The sequence below is a fragment of the Candida margitis genome (genome assembly GCF_024628925.1).
Source record: "Candida margitis strain CBS 14175 chromosome Unknown scaffold1, whole genome shotgun sequence".
Classification (NCBI taxonomy): Eukaryota; Fungi; Ascomycota; class Pichiomycetes; order Serinales; family Debaryomycetaceae; genus Lodderomyces; species Lodderomyces margitis.
Genome location: NW_026261901.1, coordinates 604001 through 625349, shown reverse-complemented (window position 1 = coordinate 625349; position 21349 = coordinate 604001). Strand labels below are relative to the sequence as shown.

General features: G+C 38.0%; 8 protein-coding genes across 8 annotated transcripts; 4 read left to right on the top strand and 4 right to left on the bottom strand. All coding sequences in view use genetic code 12, as the record gives it.

Annotated features, from left to right (window-relative positions):
* Positions 1-59: 59 nt before the first annotated feature.
* Positions 60-2822, top strand: STE11 (mitogen-activated protein kinase kinase kinase; the record flags this gene model as incomplete). Its single annotated transcript, XM_051817217.1, has 1 exon — positions 60-2822. The coding sequence occupies one exon, from the start codon at positions 60-62 to the stop codon at positions 2820-2822; it is 2763 nt and encodes a 920-aa protein (XP_051669659.1).
* A 738-nt stretch (positions 2823-3560) lies between these two features.
* CANMA_004892 (protein kinase) lies at positions 3561-6554 on the top strand (the record flags this gene model as incomplete). The annotated part of the gene is made up of 1 exon (XM_051817214.1): positions 3561-6554. One exon carries the CDS (start codon positions 3561-3563, stop codon positions 6552-6554), a length of 2994 nt encoding a protein of 997 aa, XP_051669658.1.
* Positions 6555-6786: 232 nt separating this feature from the next.
* On the bottom strand, positions 6787-7935 carry YIM1 (Yim1p; the record flags this gene model as incomplete). The annotated part of the gene is made up of 1 exon (XM_051817213.1): positions 6787-7935. One exon carries the CDS (start codon positions 7933-7935, stop codon positions 6787-6789), a length of 1149 nt encoding a protein of 382 aa, XP_051669657.1.
* Positions 7936-9041: 1106 nt separating this feature from the next.
* On the top strand, positions 9042-9512 carry GNA1 (glucosamine 6-phosphate N-acetyltransferase; the record flags this gene model as incomplete). The annotated part of the gene is made up of 1 exon (XM_051817212.1): positions 9042-9512. The coding sequence occupies one exon, from the start codon at positions 9042-9044 to the stop codon at positions 9510-9512; it is 471 nt and encodes a 156-aa protein (XP_051669656.1).
* A 114-nt stretch (positions 9513-9626) lies between these two features.
* CANMA_004889 (mRNA splicing protein) lies at positions 9627-10091 on the bottom strand (the record flags this gene model as incomplete). The annotated part of the gene is made up of 5 exons (XM_051817211.1): positions 9627-9644; positions 9710-9742; positions 9797-9871; positions 9930-10001; positions 10062-10091. The coding sequence occupies 5 exons, from the start codon at positions 10089-10091 to the stop codon at positions 9627-9629; spliced, it is 228 nt and encodes a 75-aa protein (XP_051669655.1).
* Positions 10092-10239: 148 nt separating this feature from the next.
* On the top strand, positions 10240-11333 carry CANMA_004888 (uncharacterized protein; the record flags this gene model as incomplete). Its single annotated transcript, XM_051817210.1, has 2 exons — positions 10240-11102; positions 11240-11333. 2 exons carry the CDS (start codon positions 10240-10242, stop codon positions 11331-11333), a joined length of 957 nt encoding a protein of 318 aa, XP_051669654.1.
* A 31-nt stretch (positions 11334-11364) lies between these two features.
* CANMA_004887 (GPI13) lies at positions 11365-19305 on the bottom strand (the record flags this gene model as incomplete). The annotated part of the gene is made up of 3 exons (XM_051817209.1): positions 11365-13492; positions 13730-16149; positions 16477-19305. 3 exons carry the CDS (start codon positions 19303-19305, stop codon positions 11365-11367), a joined length of 7377 nt encoding a protein of 2458 aa, XP_051669653.1.
* A 447-nt stretch (positions 19306-19752) lies between these two features.
* On the bottom strand, positions 19753-21096 carry CANMA_004886 (uncharacterized protein; the record flags this gene model as incomplete). The annotated part of the gene is made up of 1 exon (XM_051817208.1): positions 19753-21096. The coding sequence occupies one exon, from the start codon at positions 21094-21096 to the stop codon at positions 19753-19755; it is 1344 nt and encodes a 447-aa protein (XP_051669652.1).
* Positions 21097-21349: the final 253 nt, after the last annotated feature.

Genomic DNA, 21349 nt, shown 5'->3' with positions numbered 1-21349 from the left:
CAGATCTACTAAACAACGACCATTAACTAAAAAAAAAATCCATACATCTTGCTGGAACAATGAGCACACCAATCATAGACTCAAACGACGAACTGATTCATGGGACTGAGAAAAATGACATCAAAGAGTTGAAGACATGGTTAGCCAAGTCAAATTGCCAGCACCTACTACAAAAATTTATCGATAATGGTATTACCACTGACCTCCTACCGGAATTGGACTCTTTTAGTTTGAAAGAAATTGGCGTCAATAAGTTAGGAGACCGCTTGCGGTTAGAAATAGCTATAAATGCATTGAGAGTAGACAATTTGAAAGAATACATCGATATTGGAGAGTTATACAAACGATTAAATTTGGATATTGTCACCACTTCTACGCCAACAACTGGAAATGATGTTTACAACTTAAGTTCAGCCAATCTACCAGGACCAAATAGTGAGGGAACTCTACCACAATTGAGCAGTGCCAACTTGAATACTTTGAGCCAGCAACAGTTACCACTCCTGCTGCTGCAACTGCAACTACAACTGCAACTGCAGCAACCCTTGACTCCTAATAAGGACTCTAAAAAGACAATCACATTCATTTTGCAGGATGGAAGTATTAAACGTGTCAATATTACTGGTTGTTTCAATGCACAAGCTATCAAAAGGAAGATTGCCAAGAAATTGGGATTCAAATCACATACGACTCAATTTGACACTTATATTCATTCACCATATAACGATAATAAGAGCAAAGATGTACATGGTGATAAATCCTCAGTTGTATTGTTGTACGATGTTGAGTTGGTTACCATTTGTTACTCGCCAGATCGAATGGAAAAGCATCGGATAATTTTGGTCCCCAAGGGGGAAACGCCAACCAAGGCAGCTATTGAAACCTCGAACTTAATCATGCAAAAGTATGAAGGCACAAGCAGAAATAGTACGGCACAGGAACAAGGAGGTGCTTTACTGTCTGACGATGCTGTAAATCCAAGAACGAATATGAGAAACTTTTTCGGTCAAAGGCCTCCTAGTGAATTGATTTCGTCGAACCTAGCTGAATATTTCCCCGATACAAAACAAAGGGACTTGGAAAAAACAGTACGAAATTCAGTAAGACACAGTGTGAGGTTGAGCAGAAGACTAAATTTACCAGTAGGTACATTCTCTTCCAGTTCAGTGGCATTAAATCCTAGAGCCTCTATGATGAGTAATTCTACAGGCTTATTATCCCACCGCGCAATGAGTATATCTTCAGGTGACCAATCTGGCTTTGGAAATAGTGGGATTGGACTTGGTGGGTTGAGAAGAGAACATGCCTATCATCGCACTGTTGGTGATATAATGGTAAACAACATATCAGCAATTGATGAAGCAGTTGTGACCAGTGACACAGCCAGTATGTTTAGTAAACCATCAAGTCAATTTCAGAACCAACACCAACATTTGGGATTTGGGGGCGTGGCCGGTGTTGGTGCCGTTGGGTCGCCTCCTATGAATCCGCAAATTTCACGAGTAGACTCGCATAATCAAGATGCCCGTTCGATGCTTAGTACCACCAATGGTACTGCATTGCATAGGATATCCTACTGTTCTCCAGATATGGATCTTGAAGGTGGTGGCACAGGAAATGGATTTGAAGATCGTCGTCACTCAACTATACAACTATTGGATGCCCATATGTCTGACGACGAGCTAGAAGGTCTTGACGATGATGCCATCATTGCTGAAGAATTGGAAACTAATGGATTTGAAAATGGGGTCCCAGCCAATTGGCTTAAAGGTGCAAAGATTGGGTCTGGAAGTTTTGGAACCGTTTATCTTGGTATGAATCCATTTACAGGTGAATTGATGGCAGTTAAGCAGATACCTCTACATAACAATAAGCTCAAATTGATAGAACAGCAACAGAAACTGACGCAAAAGGTCAATGCTATTGAAAACAAAGAGAGATCTCAACACCATAATCATCACCAGCCACAAGAGAGTAAACATGTTTACAGAGATGATGTCTCTGAGACACCGTCAAGAATAACTACCCCAGTTTCAGCTGGCTCTCAACAGCCGCAAGATCCAAATTATCCTGCACCTCCTCCTCTACCACAAAAGGATACATCAACGCCTACCCCCATTCTGCAAAAGATTGCTGATCAGGAAAGAGAAATGTTGTTGTTGAAAGATTTGAACCATGAAAATATAGTACGGTACTTTGGCAGTTCAAGTGATGAGAATTACCTCAATATATTCCTTGAATATGTCCCTGGTGGCTCGGTACAAACAATGTTGAACTCATATGGACCATTTGAAGAACCATTGATACGTAATTTCATTAGACAAGTATTGATTGGATTGAATTATCTTCATGGAGAAGATATTATTCATCGTGACATCAAGGGGGCCAATATTCTAATTGATATAAAAGGAACAGTTAAAATCGGTGATTTTGGAATATCCAAAAAAGTTAGCACTATTGATGAAGAAGATGAAAATTTGAAAAAGAATGGCAAGAGAGCATCGTTGCAAGGTTCAGTGTTTTGGATGGCACCAGAGGTGGTTAAACAAACTACGTACACCAAAAAGGCGGATATTTGGTCTGTGGGTAGTTTAATTGTCGAAATGTTTACCGGGAAACACCCATATCCTGAATTGAGTCAAATGCAAGCATTGTTTAAAATTGGAAATCATGTACCCCCAACAATACCTGAATGGTGTACTGAAGAGGCGAGATCATTTTTGGAAAAGACGTTTGAATTGCATTATTCAAAGCGTCCACATGCTAGTGAGTTGTTAAATGATCCATTCTTGAATGCATTGATTATGTCAAAACAACTGTAAAGCAGAGATGAAGAAAAGGCGGGAGTGGGGGGATGTGGTGGGGTGTAGTGGGGCAGATTTTCGGGGTTTTCCGGGTCGCACTGTTGTATATACAAAACACGTATGAATAAATATTGGACTCCTTAGCTTTTCACCCAAGTGAATCGTGTATACTTATAATCTCTAAAAGTATCAGCCGTATAATTGTCATATCAGTATTACAACAGATTAAAGAAACAAAGTCTTTGTCTCTTGTACAACTGTGGGGAATTAATTATAGTCATACATTAATTGGGTCATGTGTCATGATTGCTATTGTTATGACACGACATGAGGCCACATCTCCTCTTTTTATTTTTACTTCTTCTTTGTTTCTTTCTTATTTTTGTGAAACAATGAAGACAGAAAAAAAAAAAACAAAGAAGAAAAAAAAAACAAAGGAGAGAAGTGAGTGTGCATATGAATCATCATCATCCAACCACTCAATCATCATCCATCCAGTTTAAGTAAGAAAAATATCCCATCAACTGCAATATATACTTATAATAGTAATATATAATATTAATTGTGGCAGTTATAAGTAACATCATATCAATATTGCATTCATTACAATCTAAACAGCTCCGTGTATCTGAATTTTAGTCAGTCAGAACTTATAACCACATACAGCACTTGCACCACATCAGTCATTTTTCTTTTTTTTTTTTTTAATATTATTCACCTCGTAATATCCCCCCTTATAGCATAGCTTCTACATTAATGGAAATCCCATTAAAGTCCCAGCCAAAAGTTTCAACGGTAAATCTAATTGATGATTCAAAATTCCATATTGGCAACAGTGATAATTCAGCTAAGAAGCAAAATTCACAGGTAACCGAGGGGGAGTTGCAACAACAACTGCAACAACTGCAACAACTGCAAACATATAACAACCATCATCATCCACATGGTATACTGCAGCCACACCACCAGCAGCACCACCCTCATAAATCTGGCTTGGATTATCTGAAAACACGCCACGCAAGTGTTGCAGGACCATTTGGCAAACAAGAAATAAAGCCTCCTACAACAGATTTCAACAAAAGCGAGTTTAGACGATCAAGAGGATTTTCTGAAACTGAAAAGAACAACTTTGATCTGGAAACTGGTCATCGTATTTACCAAGATGGAACAATACGGCCACAGACTGTGACACAAGATTCAAATGAGCTTCAACGACAACATGATGATGATAATGAAGATAACAACCGTGGTAGTAATAAATTGCATTCACTTTCACATGACAGTAGCATAGATGTGATGAATTATACTCGGGGCCTAGAAGACGAATATATTCCAGGGTTAGACTTTTCTGATATGGTTTACAAATGGAACAACAATTCCGATTTAGACTTGGCACGAACCCGCACCACCACCAGTACCATGAGTGCTTATACAACGCAGTCAAACACACCTAGAAGTAACAATGCATCATACTTGGACTTGAACCTTTTGCATGCACAGGTTGCCCCACAGCCAATACGGCACAATAGTCAATTACCTTCGAAACTATCATATTCAAAGTTACATGACTATATGAAGATGAAGAGACCTATACATGAAAGTCAATCTATAGGTCCAAAAGACACTGAAGCTTTGAAGCTTAAACAACTTGCTGAACAAGTAGAAACACCTAGTCATAGCCCCAAGCGAGAAAAGTCTGAAACTGGATTACAGATGAGAAGGTCAAAGAAGCAAAAAGCGTCATCCACAGCGCTGAACTCTCAGTCCGGCGGCGGAGATGTCAATTTTGAAACAATTTTAAACAGCTTACCTCCTAATTTCAATGAAATGCCTTATTCCCAACGTAAAAAGGTTGTGCGAAACTTTTCCGAAAGCGTTGATTATTCCCAATTTTCATTATTTGCTAAAAATTATATGAATGGTGGGTTTGGATCTTTTGGGTCCAATAAGACTCCAAAGAGTGATGGAGGCTTTGGATCAAATGATAATAGTTTTACCAAGAAGCAACGAGTTGGGAGTGTAAACACCTTGGCTGGTAGACTCCTAGCCAAAGCATCAACCACTGACATCAAGAAATTGCAGGAAATGAATCAGAAATACAACGTTGATGAGCGAGGAGCTATAGTGTTGGATCATGAGTTGGGAAAATGTATTGGATATGGTGCTTGGGGTACGATAAGAGAGTGCGTGGACAAGAAAGGAAACATTAGAGCTATGAAGATTGTCAAGTCAACTCGAGATTTTGACTTTAGTCGTCCTGGAAGCAGGAGAAATTCTCGAGTCGATATGCCAAATCTAACTACCAATACAAAGGTGTTGGAAGTATTCAAAAAGGAAATTTCCATTTGGAAGCAGTTGCATCATGAAAATATTCTTCCCTTGATTGATCATTGTGAAACTGAAGACACGATATTCTGTCTAATGGATAGAATTGAAGGCGGAACGTTGTTTGATGTAGTTACAATGTGGGGTCAATTCAATAGTGGGCTTCTCACCCATTCGGGTCCAATTAATTTTCTGATTGCAAAACAAAGGCAAAGATTGAACGACATTATTGATTACAGTAAACAAATAGTTACTGCTTTGTTATACATGCATGAAGAAAAGGGAATTGTTCATGGAGATATCAAATTGGAAAATGTGTTGGTGAGAAGAGATCTAGATCAACATTGTAAGATGATCTTGTGTGATTTTGGAATGGCGAGAATTTACAGTATGCGAATTAGCAGAAGGAATTCTATGAAGCATTCTCCCAAGTTAAGCAAAAGAAGAACATCTCCACCCAATTCATCATCGCAGACGTTATCGCCTGAAGATGACAAAGATGATGATATGGATGCATTGATGATTAGAAGCAAGTCATCAAATACAGAAAATCGAAAGCCGTACCCTGGTGGTGGTGACGGCGCCAATGCCAGAACATTGGACTTTCTAGTAAATGACGATTCTCGAATTGGAATATCAAATTTTTTCAAGACCCATGGCCCATCTATACAATCAGTCCATTTAACACCGGTGACGTCTGATGGTATATCACCAACGACATCTGATCACAAGCTAAATCAAACAGAACGTAATAATAGCAACAACGACTTTTTTGAATTCAGCAAAAAATGGTTATCTACGCAAGCAAACAATGATAGTGGGAACAATCACCAAGGGGATAATGGGGGCGTTGGTTCTGAGTTACCTCACTCGCATATTGGTTCGTTGCCATATGCATCTCCAGAATTGTTACAACCAAGCCCACCACCATTGGGTCCGCTGGCCGATATATGGGCTTTGGGTGTTTTAATTTATGCCATGTGTGTGGGTAAGCTACCGTTCCAACATCAATATGAGCCACGATTAAGAGCCATGATTACTGCAGGCAAGTATAACAAAGCTGAGTTGAAAAAGGCGTGCCTATTGGAATGGGTATTGAAGGAGGAGAGACAGAGCAAAGGTGCTTCCCAAAGTGGCAAGGGTTCAAAAGAGTCCTTGGATAAGATTGACGAAGGAAAGCGAGAAGGCAAAGAAGAAGAAGGGGAAGAGGAGAGTATACCGGCGGCATTGATGTTGCAATCGCCCTCAATGGTTGATATAAAAAGAAAAGAAGAGTTGAACAAGTTGCATGATGATTGGAAAATGTATAAGCTGAGTGAAGCATTTCCCGAGTTTACTAAAATTTATGATATTGTTGTTGGTTGTTTGGAAACGAATATAACGAAAAGATGGGATACGCAAATGATTTATGATTATTTAAATTGAAATAATTAAAAAAAAAATGGGGTATTAGCTTTCCCGAACCGGTTATGAAGAGAGGAGTAGTTTATATTTATCAAACTTACATGAATAAAAATGAATTTACGAGTATGACAAAGAATGAGAATGTATAATTTTACTATATAAAGAGGGGAAAACAAATTACAAAAAAGAGTGTAGAAAGAAACATCTGTCAAATTTAGCACTGTTTTTTTTTTTTCTCTTTCAATTATATAAATTATTGAAATGGATTGTTACTAGATCCATCTACAGAGCCAGCACCTGAAGAAGTAGAAGTAGAAGTAGTAGGTTTAGCAACTTCCAATACAATTTTTCCTTGAGCTGTACCACTTTCCAACTTCTCAATGGCTTCATTCAATTCAGTGAAGGGATAAATCTTATCAATAAAGATTTTCAAGTGACCCTCGCCTACTAAATCTCTAGCTTCATCAATCCACCCTGCAGTGTTATCCAACAACATCAATTCATAGGTGTAGCCCAACAAGCCCAATTTTGAACGAATTGTTCTTGTAATTGACTTGACACTTCCAATCAATGCAGCCAAACCGGTTCCTGGTGCATCACCAACAATGGTATTGTATACACCCCCCTTTGTTAAAATGGTATTGATTTGGGGGAACAAGTCACTTCCACCCCAACAATCAATAATGTAATCAAATGGACCTGAAGTTTTGACACTTTCCAAAGTTGGATTTAATAAATTGGGGTTTTTTCTATAATCAATTTGTGAAGTAGCCCCCAAGCTTTCAATTAATTCTGAAGTTCTTGCTGAATTTGTAGTTACAACTTCTTTTGCACCGCCATTTCTGGCCAATTGAACAGCATATCTACCAACTGAAGTTCCAGCACCAATCACCAACACTTTACTGTTGGCGAATTTAATGCCACCCCTGGAACACATTTGCAAAGCTGTTCCCAACACTAATGGGAATGCAGAAGCTTCAGCCACGTTAATGTTGGCTGGTTTAGAGGTAATGGGTGATTTCTTAGGATCAACCAACAAGTACTCAGCAACAGATCCCTTACCAACCATAGGAGTATATATACCTTCAGCATAATCCCCAACCTTGACAGTAGTGTTTGTTCCCTGACCAATTGACAAAACTTGACCAGCAAAATCACGGCCAAACCCTTGCTTTGAGTTGATGAGACTCAAAAATGATGGTTTAATTTTATACAACTTGTAATCAACCGGGTTTAACGAAGCGTAATTGATCTTGAGTAAAATTTGTCCAGGAGGAGCAATGTATCCTTGACCCAGGGGGTTTTTAACCAAGTCAATGGTTTCAGTGACAATCTCAATAGGACTGTTACCATTCTTGTAAGCATAAGCTTTATAGGTGATTCTAGGTTCAGGCAATGACATTATTATGAATAGTCTTGTGTAGAATTGACTTTGCAAAAAATAAATATTAAAGAAATAAAAATAAAAAAAAAAGAGAAGTAGGGGGAGGTCAAACAAAATATATGTCAATTTATAAAATGAAACCTAAGTTGACAAAAAGTGCGGCACGGATAGATGGTTAGCCTTACTTTTATTATTATTACTTTTATTATTATTAATTTTAAGTTTTTAATTTTAAGTTTTTAATTTTAAGCTTTTAAGTTTTTAAGTTTGTAAGTTTTTTCTTCTCCTTCTTTCCCCTTCTATCTTTTTATCCGCTCCTGGTTTTCTTTTTATTTTTCTTTTTATTTTTATTTTTATTTTTTTTTTATTTTTTATTAAATTGCTTAAATCCGCGCCACACAAATTAATTTTTTATTTCCATCACATATACGTGCTTGTCACGTGATATATATTGAAACTAATAAACCTCACTTCTCAACTGATGATGAAACTGATTTTTGTAGATGAAGCCAGAATAGATAAGCATTTTGTATGTATTTCATGATTAAAACTATGTAGTGTAATAGTTGTATTAACAATGTTAAACATTAGCTAATTTGTAGTTCCATTTAATTTTCTATGATCATATGACTAGTAATTTAGCTAAAATTATTGCAAAAAATGAAGAAAAAAAAAAACAAAGTGTTTGAAAAAGTTAAAGTGAAGCTGCAGACGAGCAAAACAAAATGCTTCCCTGTTATTATTCTTGCTATACTCATCCGATGCCTAGCAAAATATTATGGTCCTAATTCTTGTTAATATACGTCAATATCTGTACTAAACTGTAAATGTCTCAGCGTCAATGAGTCGGTAGCGAATGTCATTAATTTCAATGTCGAGAAATCAAATACCCTCACTTGACGCAACTCAAAATACCACGACACTCAATATTCTTTTGTTTATTTTTTTTTTTCTCTTTACCAAACATTCTTCCAAAACCTTGTCTGACTTTGTTTTGATCTCGGAGTCCCCTTCTTCATTCGTAACACATTCATTTACTTTTAGCTTACACGAAGCTTTGACTTCATACAGTAGCTGCATTATATACTTCACTCCCCATACATTCCATCGACCCAGGTAACAGCATGACACAAGAGGAAACAAAGATGTCTTTACCAGAAGGTTACTCATTTAGAAAATTAAAGTCAACCGATTACTCCAATAACTACATTGAAACATTAAAAGTGCTAACAACAGTAGGAGAAGTCAGTCAAGGACAGTTTGACTCTTTATTCTCCACTTGGTCCAAAAACCCGGACATATATCAACCACATGTCATTGTCAATTCTACGGGGACAATCGTGGCTACAGGGATGCTATTTATAGAAGCAAAACTTATACATGAATGTGGCAAAGTTGGTCACATTGAAGATATATCAGTGGCTACCACTGAACAAGGAAAGAAATTGGGTAATTATCTCGTTAGATCGTTGAGTTTACTTGCTCAGAAAGCCGGCTGTTATAAGGTCATTTTGGACTGTTCTCCTCACAATGTTGGATTTTATGAAAAATGCGGCTACAAAAATGATGGAATAGAAATGGTACAACGGTTCTAGATGGAATATACATGGGTGATCATAGACGCACACGTTTTTTGTATTTAAAGTATAAATATAAAGGTTACATATTGACATATTGATATATTGACGAAGGTGGATAACAAACACATGTTATATCTTATCCAATGACTAAAATTGATGTTAGTATGCGGGGTCCCCATTTGCAAACAGCTTTCGGTGGAATTTATACATACTTCTAATGACACGATTGAGTTTCCTCTGATAACCTAAAATGAATAGTTAGTAAATGAACTGTTGACATTGTGCTACACCCAACATACCGTTACACCTATGTTTAATTTCTCACCATCTATCCTCTCTTCCAAAGCATCTGTGATCGTTACATTTAAAAATATCTATGTCACTGTTAGTACCACTCATATATCATGTTTTGGTTCTGTTGATGATACATACATCATAACCACGTAATATTCCAATGACTTTACGTGATCCATTTAGTTGAACGGAAACTTTCTTGTCCAAGTACTAAAAATTCGTTGTTAGTATATTAAACGTTTATAAATAACCTTGGTGAAAATCACATACAGCTTTAAGTTCAGGCTCTGTCACAGACATCGTTGTGGTGGTAGGTTATCTAAATCTTTGAAGAATCTGTGGTTTGCAAAAAAAAATTATTACAGAAAAAAAAACCCAATTATGAACTCAAAACATAACAATACATCACACAAGTTGAAATCAGTTTGCAAATGGTAAAACAAATGATATGACAGATCGAGATGAAGAAAGATATCGCCTAGAAAATGATATAACTACAACATCAGCAACGGCCACGAGCCCGCATTTGGGACTGGTTTTTGACACACCCAACAACGCACCCACTTCGTCTACATTTGGAACATCACCACAGACTGAAAACAATAAAGTACGAGCTCGCGAGGCGCAATTGAGACTCAAACAAGAATTGGTTGACGAAAAGCAGCGATTGTTGAAAATCAAGGCAGAAAAGTTAAATCAAATCGAGACTCTACAAACAAGAGTGGAGCAACTAAGCAAAGTGCAAAAAGAAACCAATATCAAGAATCAATTGAATGAATTACTCGAAAAGAGTCAAGTTGAATTTTATAAAAGACTACAAAGTCGAAATCAGCAGCAACAGGATTACATGTTGCAACATTTAAATGTGTTGCCATCGGCAGACTGGGATCAACGACTATCATTGGCCAAGAAATTTATCCCATTTTTGGATATTGATAAGTTGAAAACTTATAATGAATATTTTGACGATAAGCTCATTCGAGTTTTTGAATTTACCATCTTGTCGCCACTAGTATTGAATTTAAGACTCAAATTAGATATAAATACATCGGACGATTCAGTGTTTCAGATCTCCGTGGTGACAAATTTGACAACTTTACACATGCTATCATCTTCATTTGCACGCGCATTGGTTGATGATTATACACCGAATGGGAAAATCAATTGCATAATGTATGGGCTAAATTCATTGACAAGGTTGATTCAGAAAAGGACAAAAATCTGGCACCAGTTGGTGATAAAATATAAACTGTTGATACAGAATGATAGATTAGCCAACATTTCTGCCCAAGTGTCTGACTATACGAAGTTGTATGCCCATCTCAAACTGCTTGAATGCCTCGAATTGATGGTTAATAATTACAAATTGAGTTTGGATTGGAGTATCGTTAACAATGACCATCTTACAGGCTCTTGCCAATCCAAATTACAATTGTGCGTTACCAGAGACGGTATTGCAACTTTAAAAGATGCTGGCTCACTATTCACATCGTTGATTCCAAAGTATGGAGTTGTCAATTCATTAGAAATTATTCTTTGTAATATATTCAACTACAAAAACCAATGTACATAATCAAATAAACATTGCTTCATTCTCAAGATCAAATCTGACATTACTTGTCAAGTCATGCTTCAACTTCTTTTCCAACTTGGTTATAAAATAATCATTGGCAAATGTGGTCAAATGTAAAAGAAACGACTTTTTCTCATTGGCTTTATCATAGTCACCGACTGAAATATAGTTGAAATATACTTCGTCAGCAGTCCCTATGCCATTGGAACCCTCATCGTCTTCATCAAGTTCATTCAAGATCTTGCTAGTATTTAACGACTTGCCAAAAGTTTCATACAAGTACGTTTCAACACCGGAAACGAGATCATGTCTTATATCCTCCCATTCCAATCCAACAAATTTATTAGCAATTGACTTCTTGTATTTGAAATAACGATAAAGCCAATTGCCCAAAATAGTGATTTTTTTATTGAATGATGCAGTGCTTGCTTTCGATGATGTTCGCACTTCCTGAACCATTGGATTTGTGACTTCGACTAAATCACATTTAAATTCAATCGACTCTTCTTCATCCGGGGTTGTAGATACAGATTCTGATACGGTGTATCTACTTGCCAAATTGGCAATATCTTTTATGGGGAATTCAACGTTGTATGTTGAAGTTGAATAACATTTCTCCTCCCCATTTCCATCGGTTGTGGCTGGTGCTTGCAGCGACCTCATATTCAAGCTAACAATACTCTTTGACAACGATGACGACGAAGTTTCAGGATGGGTCTTCTTTTGCTTCTTCTTTGGTTGTGAAACTTTGCTCACTTTCTTTTCCCCTTCTTCAGCTTCTTCAGTTTTAGCTTCCCTTTTCTTTGGATTATTCACCTTGGGTCCAGTGCTCGAAGACAAACCTGCACGAGTATCTTGCGTTCGTTGAGAAACATGAGCCCCATCGTTGGAATGGTCCTCACTCAAGTATTGTTTCCTAGCTTGAAGCATTTCCGAAGCATAATCAATTTCATACTGCGGATCAACATCATATTCATCGACCGCTGAGGCAGGTATTTGCTCTTCAGTAGGTATTGTAGCTCCACCAAACGGATTTTGTGTTAGTTGCTCTGGTGTAAAATCAGTTTCCAAGAATGTATAGAATAACCACAATAGTTTCTTTGCCCTACTTTGAGGGGTCACCTTTGTATTGACAAACAAGTCCAATAAATGGAAATTGCTGTCTTTGATAAAGGGTATTCCATTATTGGCTTCACTAAGAAGGAATAGCAACTGGACAATATCTGTATTTGGCTTAGTTGACGGTGGCAACTTTACCAACTCCTCAAGGCTTGTCACTTTATTCTCTTGTCCTTCATTAACTGCCTTGATGATTGATTTCAACCTTGGTGTATCTTGTAACTGCCTTATCGTGCCTCCCAGAGGCCCCGTTTGTAAACAAGGTATCGAATGGTACGTTCTCAACGTAGATTTCATATCATGAACAAAATTGATTGTCGTATTCATCCTACCTGCATTCACTAGCACACATACTTTCGATACCGCCTTTCCCAAGTCAAAATCGCGAAGTAACTTCTCCTTTAAAACTTTGGAACTCTTGTTCGATTCAGCCAATGTTCGAATATACAACTCGGCAAACGTAATTTTGTGATTGTTGTTAACACCGGTTAAGTTCAGTTGAGGGTACGTGTTTGTAAAACAAGCAGTTTTGTCGTCAAACAATGCCGTTAGCAAATCATATTGTATATCTCTACGCCAAAATGGTTCTCCATCCCCCTTCTTCAATGATAGCTTAGAGTTGGCAATATTGCTTTTCTTTTTCTTTTTAGAAGATGACTTCTTCTTCGGCTTGTGACTTGACGCTGATGGCGCAGTATAATCATCATCATCACCAATAATTGTCGAATTAACATCAGTATCATCATCCTCATCCTCACCTTCGTTGTCCACTTGTGCTTCAATTAGATTGGATATAGCCAGAACTTTGTGTGCGTTAGATATACGGGATGGAGTGGCGGATACAACTGGGTCATTAGGCAGAGTTTCCTCTTCGGAAACTAGACTCGATATCGATAATGGATCACCACGATGCTCTTGTTTCTGATCAAGTCTTTGTATCGAGTTTGGAGGCGACAGTTGAGGGTCCTTTGGCTTTGATGGCGTATATGTGTCGTGTATTGGATCGTAGCTCATTATCATGTACTTGTTTTGAGGTCGTTGCACTTTGGGTACTACTAATTGGTGTCCAAATTTTTTACACGTTCTCGCCAACAACCACCAGTCTATTTTTCAATTTGACACTGGTGCGACAAGGATCAATAGTCTATAAATACTCATTCCCCATTTACTCTATATGCAATAAATAATTCCTATACATCCTCCACATTTATAGTGGTACGAGAGTCACACAGTGATTTATCCATACCATACAATCAAATTCTCAACAACTTTGCCTTGTATAACGACGCGTCCTTCAGCTGTGATTCTGATTGCACCTTTTTCCCTCGGACTTGGTTCAAATGGCAATGTCCAAATCACAGCCCCCTGGCTCACCTTTACACCATTAACTCTGAGGATTCTCAAGATCTCATTTGCTTTAATGTGCTTGGAATTGTCATCAAAGCTATCATCCTTAATCCGCAGAATGTACTCATCCGTAACCACTGCATTTCTTGAATCGATCGAACCTAAAGTCAATTCTTCAACAACAATTCTCAATCCCAGCAAAGCTGGAATCCATAAGTCACCCGGTAAAATGATGGACTCGGTGGTGTTTTGCCCAACAAATGTCAATTCTGACACCTCGGCAAACTCACAATCTTTTATATCTCCCCAAAACACCTCATAGCTCGTTGTTGATGGCATCCTTTGGGAGGTCAACGGCGTATCAAAAGCAGCAAATTTTGCAAAGAATGAAGGATTCAATTCGATATAACTGCCATCCAAGTTAGTTTGGTTGGAATAAAGAGGTTTGATCAAGGACTTGGCATACAAATAATCTGCCCCAAATAAATTCTGCCAACTGTAGTAACTTGATTCAAGAAGTCCCGTTGTGCTTTTTGTCAACGGGTTCAATTCACAAGTATGGAGTCGGTCACCAAACGGGTCTTTTTTTCCAACATGAGGTATACTATCATGACCCGGAATTTCATACACACGAGGTTCTCGTAGCGTAGTATTTTTAATGATAGCTGGCGTAAACTGGTCCTCAGTGATATCAGCGGGAATTACACCAGCTGAATTGGCTTTAAATTTCGAATTTTGCAAACTTTTTAATCCCTTGTGGAACCACAACGGATGTGCTTCAGTGGAGAATACCCAGTTTTTTGAACCCATCAACTCAGGCCTATGAAGAAAGACCTTCTCTTCCTCATCAAATAACAAATACAAATACTTTAAAGTTTCCCCTAAAACAAAAGTCTCCATTCGATTTTGTCGTTCACCGGTATTGATGTTTTGAATTCCACTAAACCCGCATTGTGCTCTAAATTTAGTCTTGAACAACTCAAGGATCCTTTCTCCGATATGCAAATACATTGGATCCTTAGTTGCACGGTATAGGTAATAAGTACTCTCAATAAACTCTGGTCGTAACGGATACCATTCCAATGCAATAGAATCCTCAGTTTTAAATCTTTTCCTCTTGTTCTTTTTGTGATGCACATAAATCCATCTCTCGGGAATCAGATCAAAATAATCCCAAATTTTCAAATATACTACATGCGTTTTGATTGCATGAGTCAAGTGACCAGTCAATACTTGCAAACCAGACCAGAAAGCTCCCAATGAGTCTATCCAATCACCAAAAAGAATCCCATCTTCGGTCCCAACATTGGGGAAAATCATTGTGCCATGGAATTCTTGGGCCAGGTGGGTTAATAGTGCCTTGTAAGAAGCGTGAAAGACCGACCACATGTCATTATCATTAAATATTATGGCTGATTTTGCAGCATACTCATAAAAAGAATCAATAGACGCTCCTATCCCCGTTATCGAGTCCTTCCACTGGTTTGAAAATGGGTCTATAGACATGGGCATTAGATTCAAAGCCAGTTTAGAAGACCAAAGTTTCCAAAATGATTGTTGGGTGTAGTATTCAAATTGGAAATCACCCGTCAACTTGGAAAGCAAGGTGAATTCCAACACTGGAGTAGTTACACCTGAAGTGCATGCATCTTTCTGTAAAGCCGGTGGCACTTTCTTTAACCCCGATTTCAAATTGATTCGAGGAAATGGAATGTTTGTCTTTGTCTGGTATGAAGGTATAAGCCTGAGCCCTAAATCATATGCCATTTCTAGTAGAAACCCATTGTAATTGGCAGAAATGTCCTTAAATCTGTTGTATGATGGCGGTAATGAAATATCTCTATTAGTAACGTCGGTCAATATCAAGTGAGCACTCAATAACCCACCCAAAAACCTAATTGTCGTCTCAAAAACTTGTACGACGGAGTCTTGGTTGAAGAATTCAACTTGGTTATCTTTGAGATGTTGTAGTGCCAGCTCGAGGTCATCCCATTGCTCCATTATTATCAACGTGTCTATATTGTCCAACAATGTCAGGGATATATTTGCCATTGCATCGTTTCTGACAGTATTAGTGTAATCACTATAGTCAGGCCCGTATGGCTCGCAAGTTAAGGGTCGAACTTCGTCAAAGGGAAACCCATAGGTCATATACGACTTCCATGCATGTTGAAATAATTGTTTAGTTTCATTCTTTAGATATCGTACGTGATTTGGAGTAAACGATGAGTTGTATAGCGAATCTGAAACACAAAATCTAAGTACACAACATAGCGTCCATATGAATAGAAAGGATTTATTCACTGCTTTAATGACCATCTCATGTGGACCTCCGGTGACGTAACTGCTGTATTGGGGCACATCGTAAATCAAAGTTTTTCAACCTATCAGTGCAACAAAACTTTGTCAGAGGACTGAAAAAGATCACATGGTAGCTCTATATATTGTAAAAGCCACCAGCTAGTCTTTACTTTGTTTTAACTAAATAAATAATGTACAATTGTTTGAAAACTATTTACCAAAAATTCTATTAACTTGTTTTAGTACTTTACCCGAGCCCCATAATGTAACAACTATTAGGAATATGTTTATCGATATAATCAACATTGCACTGAGCATGAATCTAGGTGCGAAAATTTTCCACACCATCAAATGCCGTCTAAAATGAGCAGCAAAGATTGAACTGCTTAAACCCGTAAATAAAAGATAGGTGCTGAGTGTAGTTATGTTAGTGATGATCTGTGACAAGACCGTTATTGGTTTTGGAGAAGGTACCATTTTCCATATTGTAATCAATGGCACTGCCAAAGCAACGAGAAAGAAGGGACCAAATGTGTTCAAAACTATATTCAAATGGGTAAAGGGGAAAACAATAGTTTCTGTCGTCATAAAGCCCAATTCCCATTGTATTGAAGGTATCGTTGCTTGATGACCGGTGCTGAAAAAGTGTTGGTACCCCAATAAGCCAAATATTATTGGAGATATCAAGTTTCTTCTCAAGCCCAACTCATCAATCATTTCAAGCAAGGATAGTATTTGTATGATTAAAATACTGATAGAAACAGCACCCAATGGCTTTGTAGTCAACATTACTGCCACTGTGAAATTTAACACAAGCAAAAAGTACGAGGATCCATACACGTTGCCGTATCCTAATATCGATGCTGATCGTTGACTCTTCATATCATCCGAATCACTCAGACTTTCCGAGTCTTTAGTATCGACCAACTCTAACTTGACACAAAGTGGGCCCCTTGACCAGCTGAAGTTTGCTAAAACCAACGATATGAACAACACTAGTCTGGCAATTGCAAGTTTTAACGATTTTAGCAAAGGCCCACTAATGGTAAAGCGGGCGCTGTTGAAAAACTCATTGTTCTGAACGTACTCAAAAGTCCAGTACATTGCATTCATAAATAAAAGAAACTTGAGTCCGGTGCTTATCCACAATGGCGCTGCCGAATAATATGAGTCCGATAACCTGTAAAAAGCTTTGATAGCTGCAGGAAGCAAATAAGCAAGAGAGTGTAGCACAATGATTGACCACCACAGAGTAGTAAATGTAGTCTCACAATATGGTCTCTGTTCCTCACGACATGCCGTAACCATTGACGCAAGTCTTGTCAATACAAGAAACGTAATTGCATGGCTGATGCCGAGTATTTTAACTTCTCTGGGCACATTAGTTTTCACAGATAATGCATACACACAGCTTCCTCCAAAAGAAAGCAAGAAAAACTGAACCATCTTATCTTCCCACACCACATACGAATTTGAAGCAAACATAAGACAATGCAAAGCCACAAAAACAATCCCCATAAATGACCAGCTATTGAAATTGAATTGGAAAAAATCAACCGTTTGTTGCCAAATAAATTCGACGCTAAACCTGTCCATTATAGGTGCCCAAAATCCAACAACCATACCTAGTACAGCTCCAATACACAAACATATCTTCAAGGTAAAGTCACTCGGTTTTAATACAATGTAGATGGAAAAGCTGAGAACGACACCAATTATCGACATTGCCACAACAGAACCAATGAATTCAAAAGAAAGCGTCAGAACTCTCACAGCTGGTATCGATCTAGCATAAGTAATCATAAATGTTAATGAGAGGAACAAAACCACAATCCCCATCCCAATAAATCTCAAATCGAATCTTGCCCATAATGTTTTACATTGTTCCAACGACTGGAATTGATATTGTTTCATTTGCTCAATCAAATCTAAATCACTTGCTTTCGATTTATAGGCACTGATTAAATCATCATATCGTTGTAGCAACGAGTCAGACAAACTTGGGGTCAAGTCTCTAAATCGTTTTATTTGATCAATAGTTAGCTTTCCTGCAACTAACGCCTCCTTAACACTTCCAAAAGCTTCATCTATAGTAAATCCAAGATTATTGAATGGAATCGGGAGTCCTAAAAGTAAAGATATAGTGGGCACCAAATCGATTTGATTGACCTGTCTATAATTAGCACCCTGGTTTGTAATATCATAAGAACCCTTCTCCTTTTTGAGGAATTTTTGCTTTTTTGAGTACATGAATAAAGTACTCTCCAATTCATCAGGTGCATCACCACCATGATTTCCCGTATAGTCCATTCCGTGATCCCCAAACACAACCAACAATGTGTCATCATCCAAGTCCTCAACAACTTTTCCAACCACATCATTCATCTGATTTAGTTTCTCCTTCATTGAAAAATGCTTTGGCCCATATCGATGGCCTACATGATCGACTCCTAAGAAATGACCAATCAACACGTCCCAATTTTGTTTTTCCATCAATGGAAACAAATGCTCGATAACACCATTGTCAACAGTATGAAAATCCCATACATTAAGTGAATCATAAGGGAAGTTGAGATCGGGGTGGATGTATGCATTGAACAATGCCGTCCAAGTATCATCGCCCATAAATGCAATAGTTTTGTTGATTTTATGCAATTGTAACAACCAGTTGTCCTCATCAATGGCATCTCCATTAAAGTTGGAGCCAGCATCAATAATAGTAGGGAGTGAGCCGGTAGTCAAACCCTTTAATCGTTGTAAAGTTGTTGTTGGAGGGTCAGCAATAAATTTTAGCAAAACTCCATTATCCTTTTGGGCTAGGTCGTATAAAATGGGGAAGTTATTATGATAATACTCTTGAGAATCAGCAACGGGTATAGCAAAATCGAATCTCAAAGCATCAATGACTAAAATCACCGCCTTTTCAAACCGAGGCTGTACGCACGAGTTGTCACCACAATCAGCAATATTAGGTAGCACATCTCTTGATAGTAAGAAACCCAGGGTGAAAAATCCAACACCAATAAACTGCGTGATTGCTAGAAACACTAGCACTACGATGTATCCAATGAAAGCATATTTGAGCTTTTGTTGTCGCACCTTTGACCTTGTTGGAGGTTGTGCTGTTCGCGGTGGTGCTCTAAACTTATTTAGATCATAGTCTAGCTCTTGCATTATATATTAGCAAACACAGATTCCGCAAGATATGGAGGGCAACTGAATCCAAGGGTAATCCTGTTGACAACGGGGGGACGATGCAGAAATATTATATTATTTTTGAACGACTTTGAATGCCGTATTTTTTCTCTAATATGATAGATGTGAAGTGACAGATTTTTCTTTGATTAAAGATGTTTACAGTTGATGAAATTTTGATGCGAGTGGCTGTTTAGTACTTTTTTTTTCTTTTGATCTTCCGCTCTGACAGACGTGATAGGGCCGAAACTTATTTTGCTGTTATCTCCGATCTAAACGTTATACATTATAAACCTACATCTTCCCCTCTCCTGGTCCCTTAATTTAAACTTGCTGATAACTCAATACATCTTTCTAGAATTAAAAAAAAAGAAACTTAAACATTTACATATTGTTACAAAATTGTTTATGAACACAAGTTGTATCCTATTCCATGCTCTGGTTAATTTGACTTAAAAAGTCCTGCTCAAACTCGGACCCACCCAAAAGATCACCATTGTCGCCCTGGTCAAAATTGTAAAGATCTTCAATGTCGTCGTTTACTATAGCCAGGTGGTCCATATCGTGATCATTATCGTTGAACAAATCGTTAATCTCAGCAACCATTGCGTTATTGAGGTGGTCATCGTCTTGTTCCATCGGCTGACCCTCAGGGGACTGTTGTGATTGTGGTGGCTCTTCGTTAGTAAGAGCATTAGTGCCCAGTCGTATGTTTTCATCGTTTAGATTGGATCCAGTACTCATACTTTCTTGAGGAATCTGGGTGTTGGAGTTATCCTCAACTTGCAGTTTTACGGCAATTGCTTCTGATTGTGCACCCAGACCTATCTTATTTTCATTCACTATTGCTGATGAAATGTTATCGAAATTATCATTGTCTTCATTTACAAACTGAAACATGTCGTTGGAATTATCATCAAGATTCAAGTCAATATCGTTAGAATTGAAATTACTGTTATCGATAGGTGGCTCTTCATTTGTCTTGTTTTCAAAGCCTGCAACACTTTCTTGTGGTAGTTGCGGCTCAACAGGGTCAGAATCTTTTGGATTGTACCCATCAGGCGCCCGTTTCACATCCACATTGGGGGCTAGTTTCTCCAATGGTATAGCATACACCCTAGTATTAGATTGAAATTTGTACTCGTGGTGGAATTTCTCCTTGCATTCTTCAATTATCGTTTTATATTCCGTTTCAAGTTTTTCAACCGATGCTTTATCATGCAATTTTTGCTGTAATGCTTCCAATTCAGAAAACTTTGCTCTTCGATATGGGTAATTCGCCGTATTGAACAAGTATTTAACGAACCCAGGGTCATCCTCCTGGTGCATTATGGATAGACTTTTGGCTAGTTGTTCGTCAAAATATTTCATGTATTCTAAATCTCCATAGTAGATTTCCTCGAGATTCACTTTAGAATAATCATCGGCATTGCGTTTAGGTATTGTGGGATATAGTGAGGGTGGGATTATTTTTGAACTGTGAATTGGTTTGGCCATAACATTTTCAATGTTTTCGTGGTTAGACATGTATCTTATTAATGCATCATTGCGATAAGTTATCAAGTCGGCTTCGTCATGGAGTTGAATACCCGCCTCCTCCTTTATGATGCTCGAATCATGCCTTGACTGTTGTTCTTGTGCCGTTCGACGTGCTTGTGCTGCTTGGATCTGTGCTGCTTGTTGTCTAGCAAGAGCCTCCTGCTGCATTGCCTGTTGAGCTGCTTGTGTTTTCTTGTTCATGCGACCTTTCGGTCTTCCTGGATGCGGCATTTCTATTTGCTGTAGCGGATGATGTACTAATGTGGTAGGGGTTGCTAATCTATGATTTACACTTGCAACCGTTTGTATCTGTTTCAACTGCTTGTGGTTTGTTCTATTTTTTTTCTTTTCATTAATTCCGACTGTTGTTGTTTTTGTTTTCTTTGTAGTTTTTTGAACAATACGCACGAATGTTGAATCTTTTGTAATACAAGTTTAGGTTTACTAAAACCAAAGCTCTCACGAAACGATAGTCTTTCAAAAT